A 17,199-nucleotide genomic window follows, 5' to 3' on the forward strand; every position below is an offset into this window, starting at 1 on the left:
TTATTTTATGTTTTCTGTAGGTTGATGATCATGGGAAGTCACAAAAATAATTGAAAAAGCAAAAATAGAATTAAAAACAGAAAAAAAAATAGCACACCCTGGAGGAAAATCTTGCTGGCGTTTAAACGCCAGTAAGGGCAGCAAATGGGCGTTTAACGCCCAGTCTGGCACAATTCTGGGCGGTTAACGCCAGAAAAGGGCACCAGACTGGTGTTTAATGCCAGGAATGGGCAAGGAGCTGGCGTTAAACGCCAGAAATGGGCACCAGCCCGGCGTTTAACGCCAGGATTGGCAGAAGGAGCATTTTTGCTCACCACTTGGTGCAGGGATGAATTATCCTTGACACCTCAAGATCTGTGGACCCCACAGGATCCCTTCCTACCCCACCACTCTCTCTCTTCTTCACCCATTCACCAATCACCTCGACCTCTTTCCCAAAAACCCCTCACCTATCAAATCCCACCATTCTCTTTACCACTCACATTCATCCTTCATAAAACCCCACCTACCTCACCATTCAAATTCAAACCACTTTTCCTCCCAAACCCACCCATAATGGCCGAACCTTACCCCTCTCTCCTCCCCTATATAAACCCATCTTCACTCCTTCATTTTCACACAACCTACACACTACTTCTCCCCCTTGGCCGAAAAATAAAGCCACCTCCATCTCCTCTATTTCTTCTTCTTCTACTCTCTTCTTTCTTCTTTTGCTCAAGGACGAGCAAACCTTCTAAGTTTGGTGTGGTAAAAGCATTGCTTTTTGTTTTTCCATAACCATTTATGGCATCTAAGGCCGGAGAAACCTCTAGAAAGAGGAAAGGGAAGGCAAAAGCTTCCACCTCTGAGTCATGGGAGATGGAGAGATTCATCTCAAGGGTGCATCAAGACCACTTCTATGAAGTTGTGGCCATGAAGAAGGTGATCCCTGAGGTCCCTTTCAAACTCAAAAAGGGTCAACTTTGATAAAAGGTTGGACCAAGTCCTCATAGACATTTGTGAAGAGGGCGCTCAATGGAAGAGAGATTCAAGAGGGAAGCCGATTCAATTGAGAAGGCATGACCTCAAGGCTAGGGGATAGTTGGAGTTTATCCAACGCTCAATCATTCCCACTAGCAACCGGTCCAAAGTTACTATAGACCGGGCTATCATGATTCATAGCATCATGATTGGAGAGGAAGTAGAAGTTCATGAGGTTATATCCCATGAACTTTATAAGGTGGCGAACAAGTCCTCTACCTTGGCAAGGTTAGCCTTCCCTCATCTCATTTGTCACCTCTGTAATTCAATTGGAATTAACATAGAGGGAGACATCCTCATTAATGAGGACAAGCCCATCACTAAGAAGAGGATGGAGCAAACAAGAGATCCCACTCATGGACATGAGGAAATTCCTCATCATGAAATCCTTGAGATGCCTCAAGGGATGCACTTTCCTCCACAAAACTATTCGGAGCAAATCAACACCTCCCTAGGAGAATTGAGTTCCAACATGGGACAATTAAGGGTGGAGTACCAAGAACATTCCATCCTCCTCCATGAGATTAGAAAAGATCAAAGAATCATGAGAGAGGAGCAACAAAGGCAAGGAAGAGACATTATGGAGCTCAAGCACTCCATAAGATCTTCAAGAGGAAGAACAAGCCGCCATCACTAAGGTGGACCCGTTCTTGAATATCCTTGTTCTTTATTTTTTTGTTTTTCGAAAATTATGCTTTATGTTTTATTTATGTTTGTGTCTTATGATCATTAGTGTCTTAGTGTCTATGCCTTAAAGTTATGAATGTCCTATGAATCCATCACCTTTCTTAAATGAAAAATGTTCTTAATTAAAAGAGAGAAGAATTGCATGAATTTTGAATTTTATAACAGATTAATTATTTTGATGTGGTGGCAATACTTTGACTTCTGAATGTATGCTTGAACAGTGCATATGTCTTTTGAATTTGTTGTTCATGAATGTTGGCTCTTGAAAGAATGATGAAAAAAGGAGACATGTTACCTGAAAAATCATAGAAATGATTCTTGAAGCAAGAAAAAAGCAGTGAATACAAAAAAAAAAGAGAGTGTGCTTAAGAACCCTGGACACCTCTAATTGGGGACTCTAGCAAAGCTGAGTCACAATCTGAAAAGGTTCACCCAGTTATGTGTCTGTGGCATGTATGTATCCGGTGGTAATACTGGAAGACAGAGTGCTTTGGGCCACAGCCAAGACTCATAAAGTAGATGTGTTCAAGAATCATCATACTTAACTAGGAGAATCAATAACACTATCTGGATTATGAGTTCCTATAGAAGCCAATCATTTTGAATTTCAAAGGATTGAGTGAGATGCCAAAACTGTTCAGAGGCAAAAAGCTAAAAGCCCCGCTCATCTAATTAATACTGATCTTCATAGATGTTTTTGGAGTTTATAGTATATTCTCTTCTTTTTATCCTATTTGATTTTCAGTTGCTTGGGGATAAGCAACAATTTAAGTTTGGTGTTGTGATGAGCGGATAATTTATACGCTTTTTGGCATTGTTTTTAGTATGTTTTAGTTAGTTTTATTATATTTTTATTAGTTTTTAGTTAAAATTCACTTTTCTGGACTTTACTATGAGTTTGTGTGTTTTTTTGTGATTTCAGGTATTTTCTGGCTGAAATTGAGGGACCTGAGCAAAAATCTGATTCAGAGGCTGAAAAGGACTGCAGATGCTGTTGGATTCTGACCTCCCTGCACTCGAAGTAGATTTTATGGAGCTGCAGAAGCCCAATCGGCGCGCCCTCAATTTCGTTGGAAATTAGACATCCTGGGCTTTCCAGCAATGTATAATAGTCCATACTTTGCCCGAGATTTGATGGCCCAAATAGGCGTTCCAAGTCAGCTCAAGAATTCTGGCATTAAACGCCGGAACTGGCACAAGAATGGGAGTTAAACGCCCAAACTGGCACAAAAGCTGGCGTTTAACTCCAAGAAAAGTCTCTACACATGAAAGCTTCAATGCTCAACCCAAGCACACACCATGTGGGCCCGGAAGTAGATTTTTATGACATTTACTCATCTTTGTAAACCCTAAGCTACTAGTTCTCTACAAATAGGACCTTTTTGCTATTGTATGGTAGGATCTTTTGATCATGTTTTTATGATTGAACCCTCTTTGGGAGGCTGGCCATTCGGCCATGCCTAGACCTTATTTTTATGTATTTTTAACGGTGGAGTTTCTACACACCATAGATTAAGGTGTGGAGCTCTGCTGTACCTCGAGTATTAATGCAATTACTATTGTTCTTCTATTCAATTCAGATTATTCTTGTTCTAAGATATTCATTCGCACCCAAGAACATGATGAATGTGATGATTATGTGACGCTCATCATCATTCTCACTTATGAACGCGTGCCTGACAACCACTTCCGTTCTACAAGCAAACAAGGCTTGAATGTTTATCTCTTGGATTCCTTAATCAGAATCTTCGTGGTATAAGCTAGAATTGATGGCGGCATTCAAGAGAATCCGGAAGGTCTAAACCTTGTCTGTGGTATTCTGAGTAGGATTCAAGGATTGAATGACTGTGACGAGCTTCAAACTCGCGATTGTGGGGCGTTAGTGACAGACGCAAAAGAACCACTAGATTCTATTCCGATATGATCGAGAATCGACAGCTGAATTGTCGTGCTGTGACAGAGCACGTTGAACAATTTCACTGAGAGGACGGGACTGTAGCCATTGACAATGGTGATGCCCAACATACAGCTTGCCATGGAAAGGAGTAAGAAGGATTGGATGAAGATAGTAGGAAAACAGAGAGACAGAAGGGACAAAGCATCTCCATACGCTTATCTGAAATTCTCACCAATGAATTACATAAGTATCTCTATCTTTATTTTATGTTTTAATTATCAATCCTCCATAACCATTTGAATCCGCCTGACTGAGATTTACAAGATGACCATAGTTTTCTTCATACCAACAATCTCCGTGGGATCGACCCTTACTCGCGTAAGGTTTATTACTTGGACGACCCAGTGCACTTGCTGGTTAGTTGTGCGAAGTTATGATAAAGAGTTGAGATTGCAATTGAGCGTACCATGTTGATGGCGCCATTGATGATCACAATTTCGTGCACCAGTGCCTGACGCGGCCGCACAGATTGGAAGCTGCACGACGACGCGAATGCGTGGATGACGTGCACGCATGGTACGAGAAACGCTGAGTGACGCGATCACATGGATGACGCGGCCGCGTGACGAGCGCGATCTATAGAATTACAAAAGTCGATGGCAGAGTTTCTGGGCCGGATTTCAACCCAGTTTTCGGCCCAGAAACACATATTAGAACCAGGGAACATGCAGAGACAACAACAATAATTCATCCCGCATAATTTTTAGTTTTTTAGATCTGAATTTACTTATCCCCTAGGTTTTTCTTTTCTACATTCATAAATTAGGATTTGAAGACTTTTGGCTTCAGCTTTTGAGAAGAGTCTACCTCCGGTACTAGTCATTATAGCTTGTTATTTATTTTTCATTTTACTCTTCCATATCCCTGATTTTTCCAGAAGTTGACATTGGATTACTTTTAGAATTTATTAATACAAGAACTATTTTTATTTTTAATTGGTTCCTTTGATTATTATTTATCATGTTCTCCAATATTTCTTTTTCTTATTTCATGTATTTTACAAACATGATGAGTGAGTAGTTCCATAACTTGATTGGGAGATGATTGAAAGGAAACCTTGAGTTGGATTACTCAAGAGAAAAATTATAATTGGGTTTATTGTTGGATCACCTTCCTGTCATTGACACTAGTGCTTCTCAAGGAGAGGATCAGGACTTGTGACTAGAAATAGCTTTCCAACTTGCTTGACTTTCCTTTACCTAGTAAGGGATAACTAAGCAGAGCAACCTTCAATTATCAATTAATCTTGAGAATGTTTCAACAAGAATAGGGCTTCCAACTAATCTACTCCCAGTCAAGGCTTTTATTTAAATTATCTAACTTCTCTGATTTAATTTCCTGTTTATCAACTAAATCATTTTTGAAAACACCTGATTAATAAAATAGCACATCTTTCTGCAACTCGTTGGGAGACGACCTGGGATTCATACTCCCAGTATTTTGATTTCAATATTGTGACAACCCTTCTAAATTGATAAGTGGATTTTTGGCTGGTTAAGGACTGTACTTGCAACGTATCTCTTATAATAATTTCATAACTCGCCAATTTCCGCCACGTTAATTTTTGGCGCCGTTGCCAAGGAGTTGCAATAGTATGCTAATTTATTGATTGGAATTTATTTAATTGCAATTTTTTCTTTTTATTTTGTTACCATGAGCTGCATGTTTCTTTCGTTAAATGACGCATTCACTTCCTAAAACAAGCTTGCCAGTATTTGACTCTGAGATTGAAAGAACTATTTCACGTATAAGGCAAGCTCGGCGTCGGAAAGTCCACTCTGAGGACAAACCTAAAACGTCATCAAAAAAAGAAACAAGCTCCCCCTCTACTGATCTAGTTGATTTACGTGTAGGTGACATGGCAGCACCTAGGAGAGTCACTATCCAGGAGGAAGGAGCCCCTAATTTTACACTACAACCATTCCAGGCACACCACTCAGCAGTGGCTGTGGATTTTGAAATAAAGTCTTCACTACTCAATTTGATGCCCAAGTTTCATGGCTTACCTGCTCAAGAGCCTATCAAGCACCTTAGGAATTTGCAGACAGCTTGCTCTACTGTTAAGCGTGATGGTACTGACGAAACTTCTATTCTGCTAAAAGCTTTCCCATTCTCTCTTAAGGGGAAGGCAAGAGAATGGTACTACACTCGACCCGAAACAACTGTTTCCAACTGGGATATGCTTATAATAGAATTTTTGGAGAAATTCTTTCTAGCTGAGGTTGCCGATAAACTGAGGAAAGACATGTCCATGATCGTTCAAGATGAATCTGAGGCTCTCTATGAATACTTGGAATGCTTCAATAATCTTCTAGAAGTATGTCCCCACCATATGATTGACAAGATAGTGTTGCTCGGCTACTTTACACAGGACATGAAATCTCAAGATAGGACCACATTGGAAGGTGCTATTAATGGGTCTATGAAAAAGTACAAGACTACGGAAGAAGCATGGCAATTGATCAGCGACTTAGCTGAATCTACTAGGAATCACAGGCAGAAACAAAGTCGGTCAAGAGCCATTACAGAGGTATCCACTAGCAAAGAGACTGCTGCTATAACTCAGAGCTTATGTGAAATGACCAACTTACTGAAGCAGATGCAACTAAGTCAACAACAAGCTCAGCAAATTCAGCCTTCTCCATCACAGCACAGCCAACAGTTGGTTCTACAAAGAGTATGCAGAACCTGTGCAGATTACAGTCATTATGCTGATGAGTGTCCGCAACTCTAACCGGAAGACCACACTGTGGTAGCCACTCACAACTTCTATGACCGCCCCAACCAAGGGTACAATCAAGGTGGTAGCTACAACCATGGATGGCAGGATAACTCCAACCAAGGTTGGAGGGACAATCATAACAGAGGAGGCAGAGAAAACAATGGAAACCAGATGTGGAATAACAATAACAACTTCAGGCAGCAGAATCAGAATCAGGCCTACAGAGCACCTCATCTAAGACAGCCTCAAGCATCTCAGCAAACCTCTCAAATCACTTATCCCTCTTCATCTCCTAATGATGAGTTACTGCAATCTATTGATCGGAGACAACAAGCCATGGAAAACAACCTTACTGCTACTCTAAATGGTCTAAACTCTACTATGCAAGCCCTTGTCTCACAGATTGGATCACTGACCAACTCTAACAACCAGTCTTCAAGCTCTGGTGGACTCCCCTCTCAATCATTACCCAATCCAAAGGGTAGCATTAATGCCATCACCCTAAGGTCCGGAACCACATTGCAAGAGAGGAATCAGGAAGAGCCAAACCTACCAGAACACGCCTCAGCTGAAGAGGTAGTGGAAATAGAAGATGTTGAAGAGGAAAATGATATACAGGACATGGCTGAGGAAGAAGACGCTAAATCACAGGAAGAAGCACCAAAGGGCGCAGACACTGTAGAAAACACCATTCCTATTCCATTTCCACAACTTGCAAGGAAGCCCAGGAAGCAGTTGGAACCTGATCCCAAAATGGTAGAAATATTCAAAAAGGTTGAGGTAATTATTCCCCTTTTTGATGTTATTCAACAGGTACCTAAATACACAAAGTTTTTAAAGGACTTATGCATACATAAAGACAAAATTAATAAATTAGAAACTATTCCTTTAGGTAGTTCTATATCTGCTTTAATGGGAAATATACCTGAAAAATGTAGTGACCCAGGCCCATGCATGGTTAACTGTACCATTGGAGGTGTGATATTTTCTGACTACATGTGTGATTTAGGAGCATGTGTTAGTATAATGCCTTTGTCTATATATGACGTTTTGAGGCTCCCTCCCTTCAAAAGGTTGGCAGCTCATTTTGTGTTAGCAGATAAAAGCATTATTACAGTGGCTGGAGTTGCTGAAGATGTATTAGTGGGTATTAAAGGGCTCACATTCCCCATTGATTTTTACATCCTGGAGATGCCCCAGAATGACTCAGAGAAGCCATCATCAATCCTACTCGGAAGATCTTTCTTGAAGACCTCGAAGTTCAAATTGGATACTTTTTCAGGAACATACTCTTTTGAAATAGACGGCCGAGTAGTAAGCTTCAATATGAATGGAGTTATGAAGCACCCTCCAGAAGATCATTCTTCCTCCAGTGTGACATCATAAATGAAACCGTAGCTGAAGTTCACCAGGAAGAGTTTGAAGAGAAGTACATAGGACAAGGTCCGAGTGTGGAGACACTTTCTGAGGACAATGAAAGTACTTTACCACTACCACCAGCTCTAGACAATCCAGAGTCTGACCATCAGCAGAAATTAGAATTGAAACCCCTCCCTCCATACCTTAAATATGCTTACCTGGAGGACGAGCAGAAGATTCCAGTTATCATTGCACGGGACCTCACTTCTCAACAGGAAGAGCAGTTACTTATTGTGCTGAGGAGGCACAAGAAGGCAATTGGGTGGAGTTTGGCAGACATAGTAGGCATCAACCCTCAAGTTTCTGAGTACAGAATATTTTTAGAAGAAGGAGCAAGACCCGTTTGTCAACCCCAAAGAAGACTAAACCCCACTATCTTGGAGGTTGTCAAGAAGGAAGTGACCAGACTACTAGAGGCAGATATCATCTACCCTATCTCAGACAGTGAATGGGTGAGCCCAGTACAAGTGGTGCCCAAGAAGTCTAGAGTCACTACAGTGAAGAGTGAGCATGGAGAACTCATAGCAACCAGAGTACAGAATGCCTGGAGGGTCTGCATTGATTACAGGCGTCTCAACCAAGCCACTCGTAAGGATCACTACCCTCTTCCATTCATTGATCAAATGCTGGATCGCCTGTCAGGTAAATCACATTATTGCTTTTTAGATGGTTACACAGGCTATTTCCAGATTCATATAGCCCCTGAAAATGAGGAAAAGTCTACTTTTACATGTCCTTTTGGGACTTATGCCTATAAGTGAATGCCCTTTGGCTTGTGCAATGCACCAGCTACTTTCCAAAGGTGCATGATGAGTCTTTTCTTTGACCTTCTTGAGGATTGTATGGAGGTTTTTATGGATGATTTTAGCATTTATGGTGATACCTTTAGCCTTTGCTTGGATAGTTTATCTAGAGTACTAGATAGATGTGTCAGTACAAACCTCGTATTGAATTTTGAAAAATGTCACCTTATGGTAAGACAAGGGATTGTACTAGGATATGTTGTATCTAATACTGGTATTTCTGTAGATCCAGCAAAGGTGGATGTTATTTTTAGTTTGCCTTACCCCTCCTCTGTGAGGGAAGTCCGTTCATTCCTTGGCCGTGAAGGTTTTTACCCGAGATTCATTAAGGACTTTAGTAAGGTAGCACTTCCCCTATCCAGGTTACTACAGAAAGATATCAAGTTTGAGTTCAGTGAAGATTGCAAACAAGCGTTTGATAAGCTGAAGACCGCCCTGACTCATGCTCCAATTGTGAGAGGACCTGACTGGAGCCAGCCATTCGAAATCATGTGCGATGCTTCCAGCCATGCAGTAGGAGCAGCGCTGGCTCAACATGAAGGTAAAGATCCTTTTGTTATTCCTTATGCGTCTAAGACTTTAGACACTGCTCAGTCTAACTACACCACTACTGAAAAAGAGCTTCTTGCTATTGTTTTTGCTCTGGATAAATTTCAAGCCTATTTACTTGGCACTAAAGTAGTAGTGTATTCATACCACACAGCTCTAAAGTATTTATTAGCTAAAAAGGAATCCAAACCAAGGCTTATACGTTAGATACTGCTACTACAAGAATATGATTTAGAAATAAAGAATAGGAGTGGTAACCAGAATCTAGTGGCAGACCACTTGAGTCGCCTTGAGCACATTAAAGATGATTCCATTCCTATAGCTGATAATTTCCCGGTTGATAACCTACAAGCAGTATCTGAGGTAGTCCCTTGGTATACACTTGTCGCTAATTATCTAGTTAGCCGCACTTTTCCTCCAAACTTTACTAAGCATCAAAGAGACAAGTTGAAAAGAGAGTCTAAATATTATATATGGGATGACCCATATTTATCGAGATGTGGCACTGACCAGGTAATTAGAAGGTGTGTGCCTCAATCAGAATTCTAATCTATTTTAGAGGCCTGTCACTCATCTGAGAGTGGAGGACATTTTGGCCCTCAAAGAACAGCTAGAAAAATCTTAGACTGTGGATTTTGGTGGCTTACTCTTTTTAAAGACACTACTGAATTTTGTAAATCTTTTCCCCCATGCCAAAGGTTTGGTAATATATCCCAGAAGGACGAAATGCCTCAACAAATTATGCTTTTCTCTGAAATTTTTTATCTTTGGGGCATTGACTTCATGGGTCCATTTCCAAATTCTAATGGCCATCTTTATATACTGTTAGCTGTAGACTATGTTTTCAAATGGGTGGAAGCAATTCCTGCCTGCACTGATGATGCTAACACCGTTGTTTCCTTTGTTATAAACCACATTATTTGTCGCTTTGGATCACCACGAGCAATCATGAGTGATCAAGGCACCCATTTTTGTAACAGGATACTAACAGAATTACTGAAGAAGCATGAGATCGTTCATAAAGTAGCAATAGCCTACCATCCTCAGACTAATGGGCAAGCCGAGGTGTCTAACAGAGAGATAAAACGCATATTGCAGAAGATAGTCAAACCCCATAGAAGAGACTGGAGCACCAGGATACAAGATACACTATGGGCATACAAAACAGCATACAAGACACCTGTTGGGATGAGTCCTTTTTGCTTAGTTTATGGAAAATCCTGTCATCTTCCAGTTGAAGTAGAGCACAAAGCCTTTTGGGTAGTAAAGGAGTGCAACATGGGATTTGAGCAAGCCAGAGCTGAAAGGAAGTTGCAATTGCAAGAATTGGGGAGCCTTTGCCTCGATGCTTATGAGAACTCAAGGTTGTACAAGGAAAAGGTGAAGGCTGTACATGATCAGCACATCAAGAGGAAAGAGTTCCAACCTGGGGATTTAGTCCTCCTTTACAACTCTAGACTGAGACTCATGCTAGGCAAGCTGCGATCTAGGTGGGAAGGTCCATATAGAGTCAAGAAGGTTGAGCCGTACGGAGTTTTTCACCTAAGTCACCCTTCAAGCTCTAAACTTATCAAGGTTAATGGACATCGTTTGAAGCTCTACTATGGCAAGAAGGTGACGAAAAATAAGGAGTTAGATATCTTCCTCTTGGAGGATCCACTCACAGCAGAAAACTGAGCTAATGGAGCGTCCAACTTAAGGACGTTAAAGCAAAGTGCTAGGTGGGAGACAACCCACCATGGTATGATCGTTCCTCTTCCTCTCCTTATCTTCCCTCAGCTATAACTCTTCTCCGTACTACTACCTATATCTTGCATCTCATCTGCATACTACATTTGCATTTTTCTTTAAAAAAAGAAGAGAGAGCACCCGACACGACAGCGTCGATGACGCATCCGCGTCATGGTGCTTGGGTACGAAAAGAAAAGAAACAGAGAGTCACGCGAAAGTGTGGCTGGAGGCGTGCCTTTGGCACAAATCAATCCACGCAACCGCGTTGCTGACGCGTCTGCGTCAAGTAGAAAATAGGCCTCCCTCGCGTCCGCGTCACCCACGCAAACGCGTGCCCTATAATTTGACGTCATTAGGGTGTATGGCCGAAAGTTGAGCTGGAGCTGGGCTGCACTTGTGCTAATCGCACTAGCCTTTCCATGCGACCGCGTCCCCTACGCGTCCGCACAATTTTCTCAAGCTGGCCATTCACGCGATCGCATCGACCACGCGATCATGTCACCCTAAATTTTGGCAAAACATAAATTAAACAGAGAGTTGTGTGAGCGTGAAGCTGCCCTCGCGCCCCTAGCACAAATTATGTCACGCGTCCGTGTGATCGACGCGTCCGCGTCACCTCACTTAAGGGTTTTCCACGTGACCGCGTGCCCCACGCGTCCGTGTCGATTGCGCCGCCCAACCTATTCAAATCTGCCAGATTATCTTTTCTTTTCTTATCCCATTCCTATTTTAATTCCCCCTTCCTTCTTCCCCCCTTCATTCTCTCCTCTACCCCCTCTTTCCTACCACCATTATCAAGGTTTTTCTTATCTCTTCTTCCCTCTTTACTTTTTCATTCTTCTTTTTATTTTCATGTTTTCTTTTTCTTTCTCTTTTACTTTCCCTATCTATGTTTCTTTTCTTTTCCCTTCTATTGGTGTTGGAATTTTATTTGGGTCATTATTTTTTTTAATGTTGCTTATGGATTGTTTAGGACTTGTTTAACAATTATATATTATTTTCTAAGGGTTACTTGCATGTTCAACTTAATATTTACCATACCTTATTTAACATGCATGCTATGTGTTTGTGAAAACACCCATATGGCATTTTGCACTAATTTTAGATTCCTTTTAAATCTACTACTCTAAATACCTGCTTTTCACAAAACCCTTTTTATATTTTATTAATTATATATAATTGTTATTACAAACATATTATTAGTTTGAAAGACTTGGTAATCTAAATTGGACATTGAATGCTTGATCTTTGCTACTCATGCCCTTGCCGGCATGCCAATAAACACCTTGCATTTAATTGTCACCACATGCACTTGCTATATTTCCATTGTTGATCTGCCACATGTAGTCATGGCCATGTGTTCACATCATTATCCATTCCTGTGCTTTGATTACCACCTTTCCTATTCTTTTCCTTGCTATAACCCTTGAAATACTAATGTCTTTCCTCATTTCATTTCAGGATGGCCACCAAGAAAGGCAAAGAGAAAGCTACCCCCAAATCCACAGCAAGGAAAGAAACAAAAAGAGCATTAGTGGCAGATCCTTCTTCAACTGCAGTCAAGCCCTCAACAAGAAGAATTAAAAGGATTATAAAGGTTGATGAAAAGGAGAGAGCCTTCCTATCAAAGGACACTGTACGATTTCCCAATCGTTACTTTGAGCAGATGTTCCCCATTCTGGCAGCTCAGAATTACAATAATGAACACCTTCTTATCCTTCCACCGTGTATTACTGAATTTGTTGAGCTGCAAATTGCACAAAGACATTGGGGATTCCTACAGAGACAGCCACGACAGGTTAATCTTTCTTGGGTAGTTGAGTTCTACTCCAACTTCCACCTGCAGACCCTGTAGTCTGTTTACATCCGTCAGAAGTAAGTCCCCATTACAGAAGAGGCCATTCAGCATGCCTTCGATCTTCCCCCTGCTCCAGAAGGATTGGACGCATTTTAAGAGGCCGCCCTCAAGCGCCAGGCGTACAAATTTGACTGGGATGCTGTTCTCAGAGTTATCGCACAACCTGGCAGTAAATGGATCTTCGGATACCATCGTTCCCATCCTAAGGGCACAGATTATGTTCCATTAAGTCTTCCCGAACACTCATGAATCCTCCTTCACCGCAGACATGGCTGTTCTACTATGGTGCATCCTCACAAACCAGCCTCTGAATTTATCGAGACACATCCGGAATGCTATGGGACACGTGCAAATCACGGGCAACCTTTCTTTCCCCGCATTGGTCTCAGATCTTGTCTCAGCAGCCAGAGTATCCTACAGAGCTGGGGACACCAAAGCCATATTTCCACGGGATGATCAGTACGTCCCTAACGGGAGATATCTCAGGCCACCACTCGCCACTACCAGCCAGTCCAAAGAAGATGCTGCAGTTTCTCCACCATCTACGAGTCAGCTGCTGCATCAAATAATGAAGAGGTTGGACCAACAAGACCAGAAAGCAAAGCTCCGAGAGCGCCACAACCACCGCTGATTCAAATACCTCAAGGAGCTACTCATAGGCAACCATAGACCTGAAGAGGACCTAGGCACTCCGGACTTCACTTCCCTTACCAGCACAGGGAGCCATAACAATCCCGACTGTGGAGATACTGCCACTAGCCCACCATTGTTCCTGACAGATGGCACTGAGGACGGTGCAAAGCCTTAAGTGTGGGGAGGTCGGTCAGTACCTGACTTCTGGAGGTAATTCTTTTCCCCTAACACCAATTTCTTCTTCTTTAGTATAGGATATATTGCATATTAGTAAGTTATTTGCATGCATGCTCTACATGATTAAAAAGACAATAAGTTTATTTTAAGACCATATATTTTTTGAAAATTTCACTAATTTAAATCAAAATATTTATGTTAAATTTGTTTGAAGTTGAAATTGGAATAGGATTTTTGAGCTAAAAGAACACACAACCCATGAGACTTTGAGCCTAAATACATGGTTACACTATTTAACCATAAACATTTTTGTTTCTTGTGTGTTTACTTCTCTATGATTGTAATCTGAAGTTTGTTTTATCCTATATGTCCAATATTAATGTGTTATATGCATGCATATGATTGAGGCCATTTTTTGTTTAGCTCACATATCCCAAATAAGCCTACCTTTTAATTACCTTTGTTAACCACTTTGAGCCATTTTAATCCCATTCGTTCTATATTTTACCACATTACTAGCCTTAAGCAAAAAAAAAAAAAAACAATGAAAAATCCTAATTGAATCTTTGGTTAGCTTAAGATAGAATTTGTATGTTAGCTAAGTATGGGAAAATTGTGGGAATAAAGAGTAATAGGAAAATGTGTCATGATAAAATAAAGGGAATTTGGGTACCTATTCATGTGAAACCATAGAAGAAAAATTACAAACCTATGTGCATCAAAAAAAAAATTTAATTCTCCTTTACTTTAGTGAATAAGGGGACAAAATCACCCCAATGATAAATCAAAGTTAATAATCAATGCACATGTGATAAAATTTACAATAAAGGTTGATACATGAATATGGAATGTGAAAAGGAGATTTTGGGTAGCTAAGATGAATATTAAATTTATAAAGAATATATGTATGTTAGGTGAGAGCTTATGTTAATTAAAGATTCAATGTATAAGCTCACTTAGCAATATGTGTATCCTCACCCTTACCTTAGTCCCATTACAACCATGAAAAGACCTCATGATGTTTCCATTGGCATTTTAAAATTGTTGATTGATTAGGTGAAAAACAAAATTTTTGAAAGCATGATTAGAGAAGGATAGAGTGACTACCCCATATACTAGAGTCGATTAGAGTGCACACGCACCAACAGTAAGGATTCAATGCTCAGTCTTATATTCCCTACTTTCACAAGCTATATTCTTACAAATTTATCTGCTTTTACTATGTGATTTGAATTAGTGAAATCTGCCCCATGTTTTGTCTTAGGGAACTTATCTATTTTTTTCATCATGTAGACAAAACTCATATAGTTGTATTCATATGTGTATAGGTTTCATTGCATAACATGAGTCTTACATGTTCCTATTCATTCATATTTATCTCCTTCAACTTAGCATGAGGACATGCTAATGTTTAAGTGTGGGGAGGTTGATGAACCACTATTTTATGATTCATATTGTGTTTAATTGTGTGGTTTTATCAAGTCTTCACCCACTTATTCATATGATTTGTATGTATTTACAATTCCTTCCTGAAAATATTCTAGGATTAAAAACTTGCTTCCTTAGACCTCTTTGTTGTATATTTTTATCTTCCTTCGTACCATTCGATGCCGTGATATGTGTGTTAAGTTTTTCAGGCTTCATAGAGCAGGAATGGCGTAAGGAAAGAGGATGAAGCATGCAAAAATATAAGGAACTGAAGGAGTTGAGGAGATGACCAGCGAGAAGTCACGCGGTCGCATGGTTGACGCGACCGCGTGAGATGGAAGAAATCAAAGTGACGCGCCCGCGTGCCTGACACGGCCGCACGGATTGGAAGCTACACGACGACGCGAATGCATGGACGACGCGCACGCATGGTACGAGAAACGCTGAGTGACGCGATCGCATGGACGACGCGGCCACGTGACGAGCGCAATTTGCAGAATTACAAAAGTCGCTGGCAGAGTTTCTGGGCCGGATTTCAACCCAGTTTTTTTCCCAGAAACACATATTAGAACCAGGGAACATGCAGAGACAACAACAATAATTCATCCCGTATAATTTTTAGTTTTTTAGATCTGAATTTACTTCTCCCCTAGGATTTTCTTTTCTACATTCATAAATTAGGATTTGAAGACTTTTGGCTTCAGCTTTTGAGAAGAGTCTACCTCCGGTACTAGTCATTATAGCTTGTTATTTATTTTTCATTTTACTCTTCCATATTCCTGATTTTTCCAGAAGTTGACATTGGATTACTTTTAGAATTTATTAATACAAGAACTATTTTTATTTTTAATTGGTTCCTTTGATTATTATTTATCATGTTCTCCAATATTTCTTTTTCTTATTTCATGGATTTTACAAACATGATGAGTGAGTAGTTCCATAACTTGATTGGGAGATGATTGAAAGGAAACCTTGAGTTGGATTACTCAAGAGAAAAATTTTAATTGGGTTTATTGTTGGATCACCTTCCAGTCATTGGCACTAGTCCTTCTCAAGGAGAGGATTAGGACTTGTGACTAGAAATAGCTTTCCAACTTGCTTGACTTTCCTTTACCTAGTAAGGGATAACTAAGCAGAGCAACCTTTAATTATCAAATAATCTTGAGAGTACTTCAACAAGAATAGGGCTTCAAACTAATCTACTTCCAGTCAAGGCTTTTATTTAAATTATCTAACTTCTCTGATTTAATTTCCTGTTTATCAACTCAATCATTTTTGAAAACACCTGATTAATAAAATAGCACATCTTTCTACAACTCGTTGGAGACGACCTGGGATTCATACTCCCAGTATTTTGATTTCAATATTGTGACAACCCTTCTAAATTGATAAGCGGATTTTCGGCTGGTTAAGGACTATACTTGCAACATATCTCTTATAATAATTTCTTAACTCGCCAATTTCTGCCACGTCACTTCTCGCTGGTCAGCTCCTTTGTTTCCTTGTGTTCTTTTCTTTTTCGCAAGCTTCCTCTCTACTCTCTAAGCCATTTCTGCCCTATAAAGCCTGAAAACACTTAACGCACTGATCACGGCATCGAATGGTATAAGAGAAATTAAAAATACACAATTTAGATGTCTAGAAAGCAAGTTTTCAACCATAGAATAAAATTGGGAAGGAATTGTAAAATCATGCAAATCATCTGAATAAGTGAGTAAAGAGTTGATAAAATCCATTCAAATTAGCACAAGATAAACCATAAAATAGTGGTTTATCAAACCCCCCACACTTAAAAATTAATATGTCCTCATGCTTAGCTCAAGGAGATAAAAAGAATGAATAGGGAAAGTAAGACTCATGCAATGCAACCTATGTACATGAATGCAACTATATACTAAGATGTTTCTATCTACTTGGTCAAAAGTGAACAAGTTCTTCAAGACAAGCATAAATCAAATTCCACTAATCCAAATCATACAATAAGAAGCAATTAAACTTGTAAGGAGATAGCTCATGAAAGTAGGGAACATAGAATTTAGCATTGAACCCTCACTGGTGGTGTATATGTACTCTAGTCTCTCAAGTGTCTAGGGTTGATCACTCTACTCTTCTCTAGTCATGCTTTCTAAAACTTTATTCTTCATATAACCAATCAATAAATATTTAATGCACCAATACAAACATCATGAGGTCTTTTTCAAGGTTGTAATGGGAC

General features: G+C 40.1%; 1 protein-coding gene across 1 annotated transcript; it reads left to right on the top strand.

Moving 5' to 3' along the window:
• Positions 1-10,435: 10,435 nt before the first annotated feature.
• On the top strand, positions 10,436-10,834 carry LOC130980919 (uncharacterized). Its single transcript, XM_057904561.1, has one exon. The coding sequence runs from the start codon at positions 10,436-10,438 to the stop codon at positions 10,832-10,834; it is 399 nt and encodes a 132-aa protein (XP_057760544.1).
• Positions 10,835-17,199: the final 6,365 nt, after the last annotated feature.

This window comes from Arachis stenosperma, chromosome 5 (genome assembly GCF_014773155.1).
Source record: "Arachis stenosperma cultivar V10309 chromosome 5, arast.V10309.gnm1.PFL2, whole genome shotgun sequence".
In the NCBI taxonomy this organism is placed as follows: Eukaryota; Viridiplantae; Streptophyta; class Magnoliopsida; order Fabales; family Fabaceae; genus Arachis; species Arachis stenosperma.

What these genes read in the sequence shown, in the direction of transcription:
- LOC130980919 (XM_057904561.1), top strand. Translation starts at nt 10,436, where the DNA reads ATGGGATTTGAGCAAGCCAGAGCTGAAAGGAAGTTGCAATTGCAAGAA.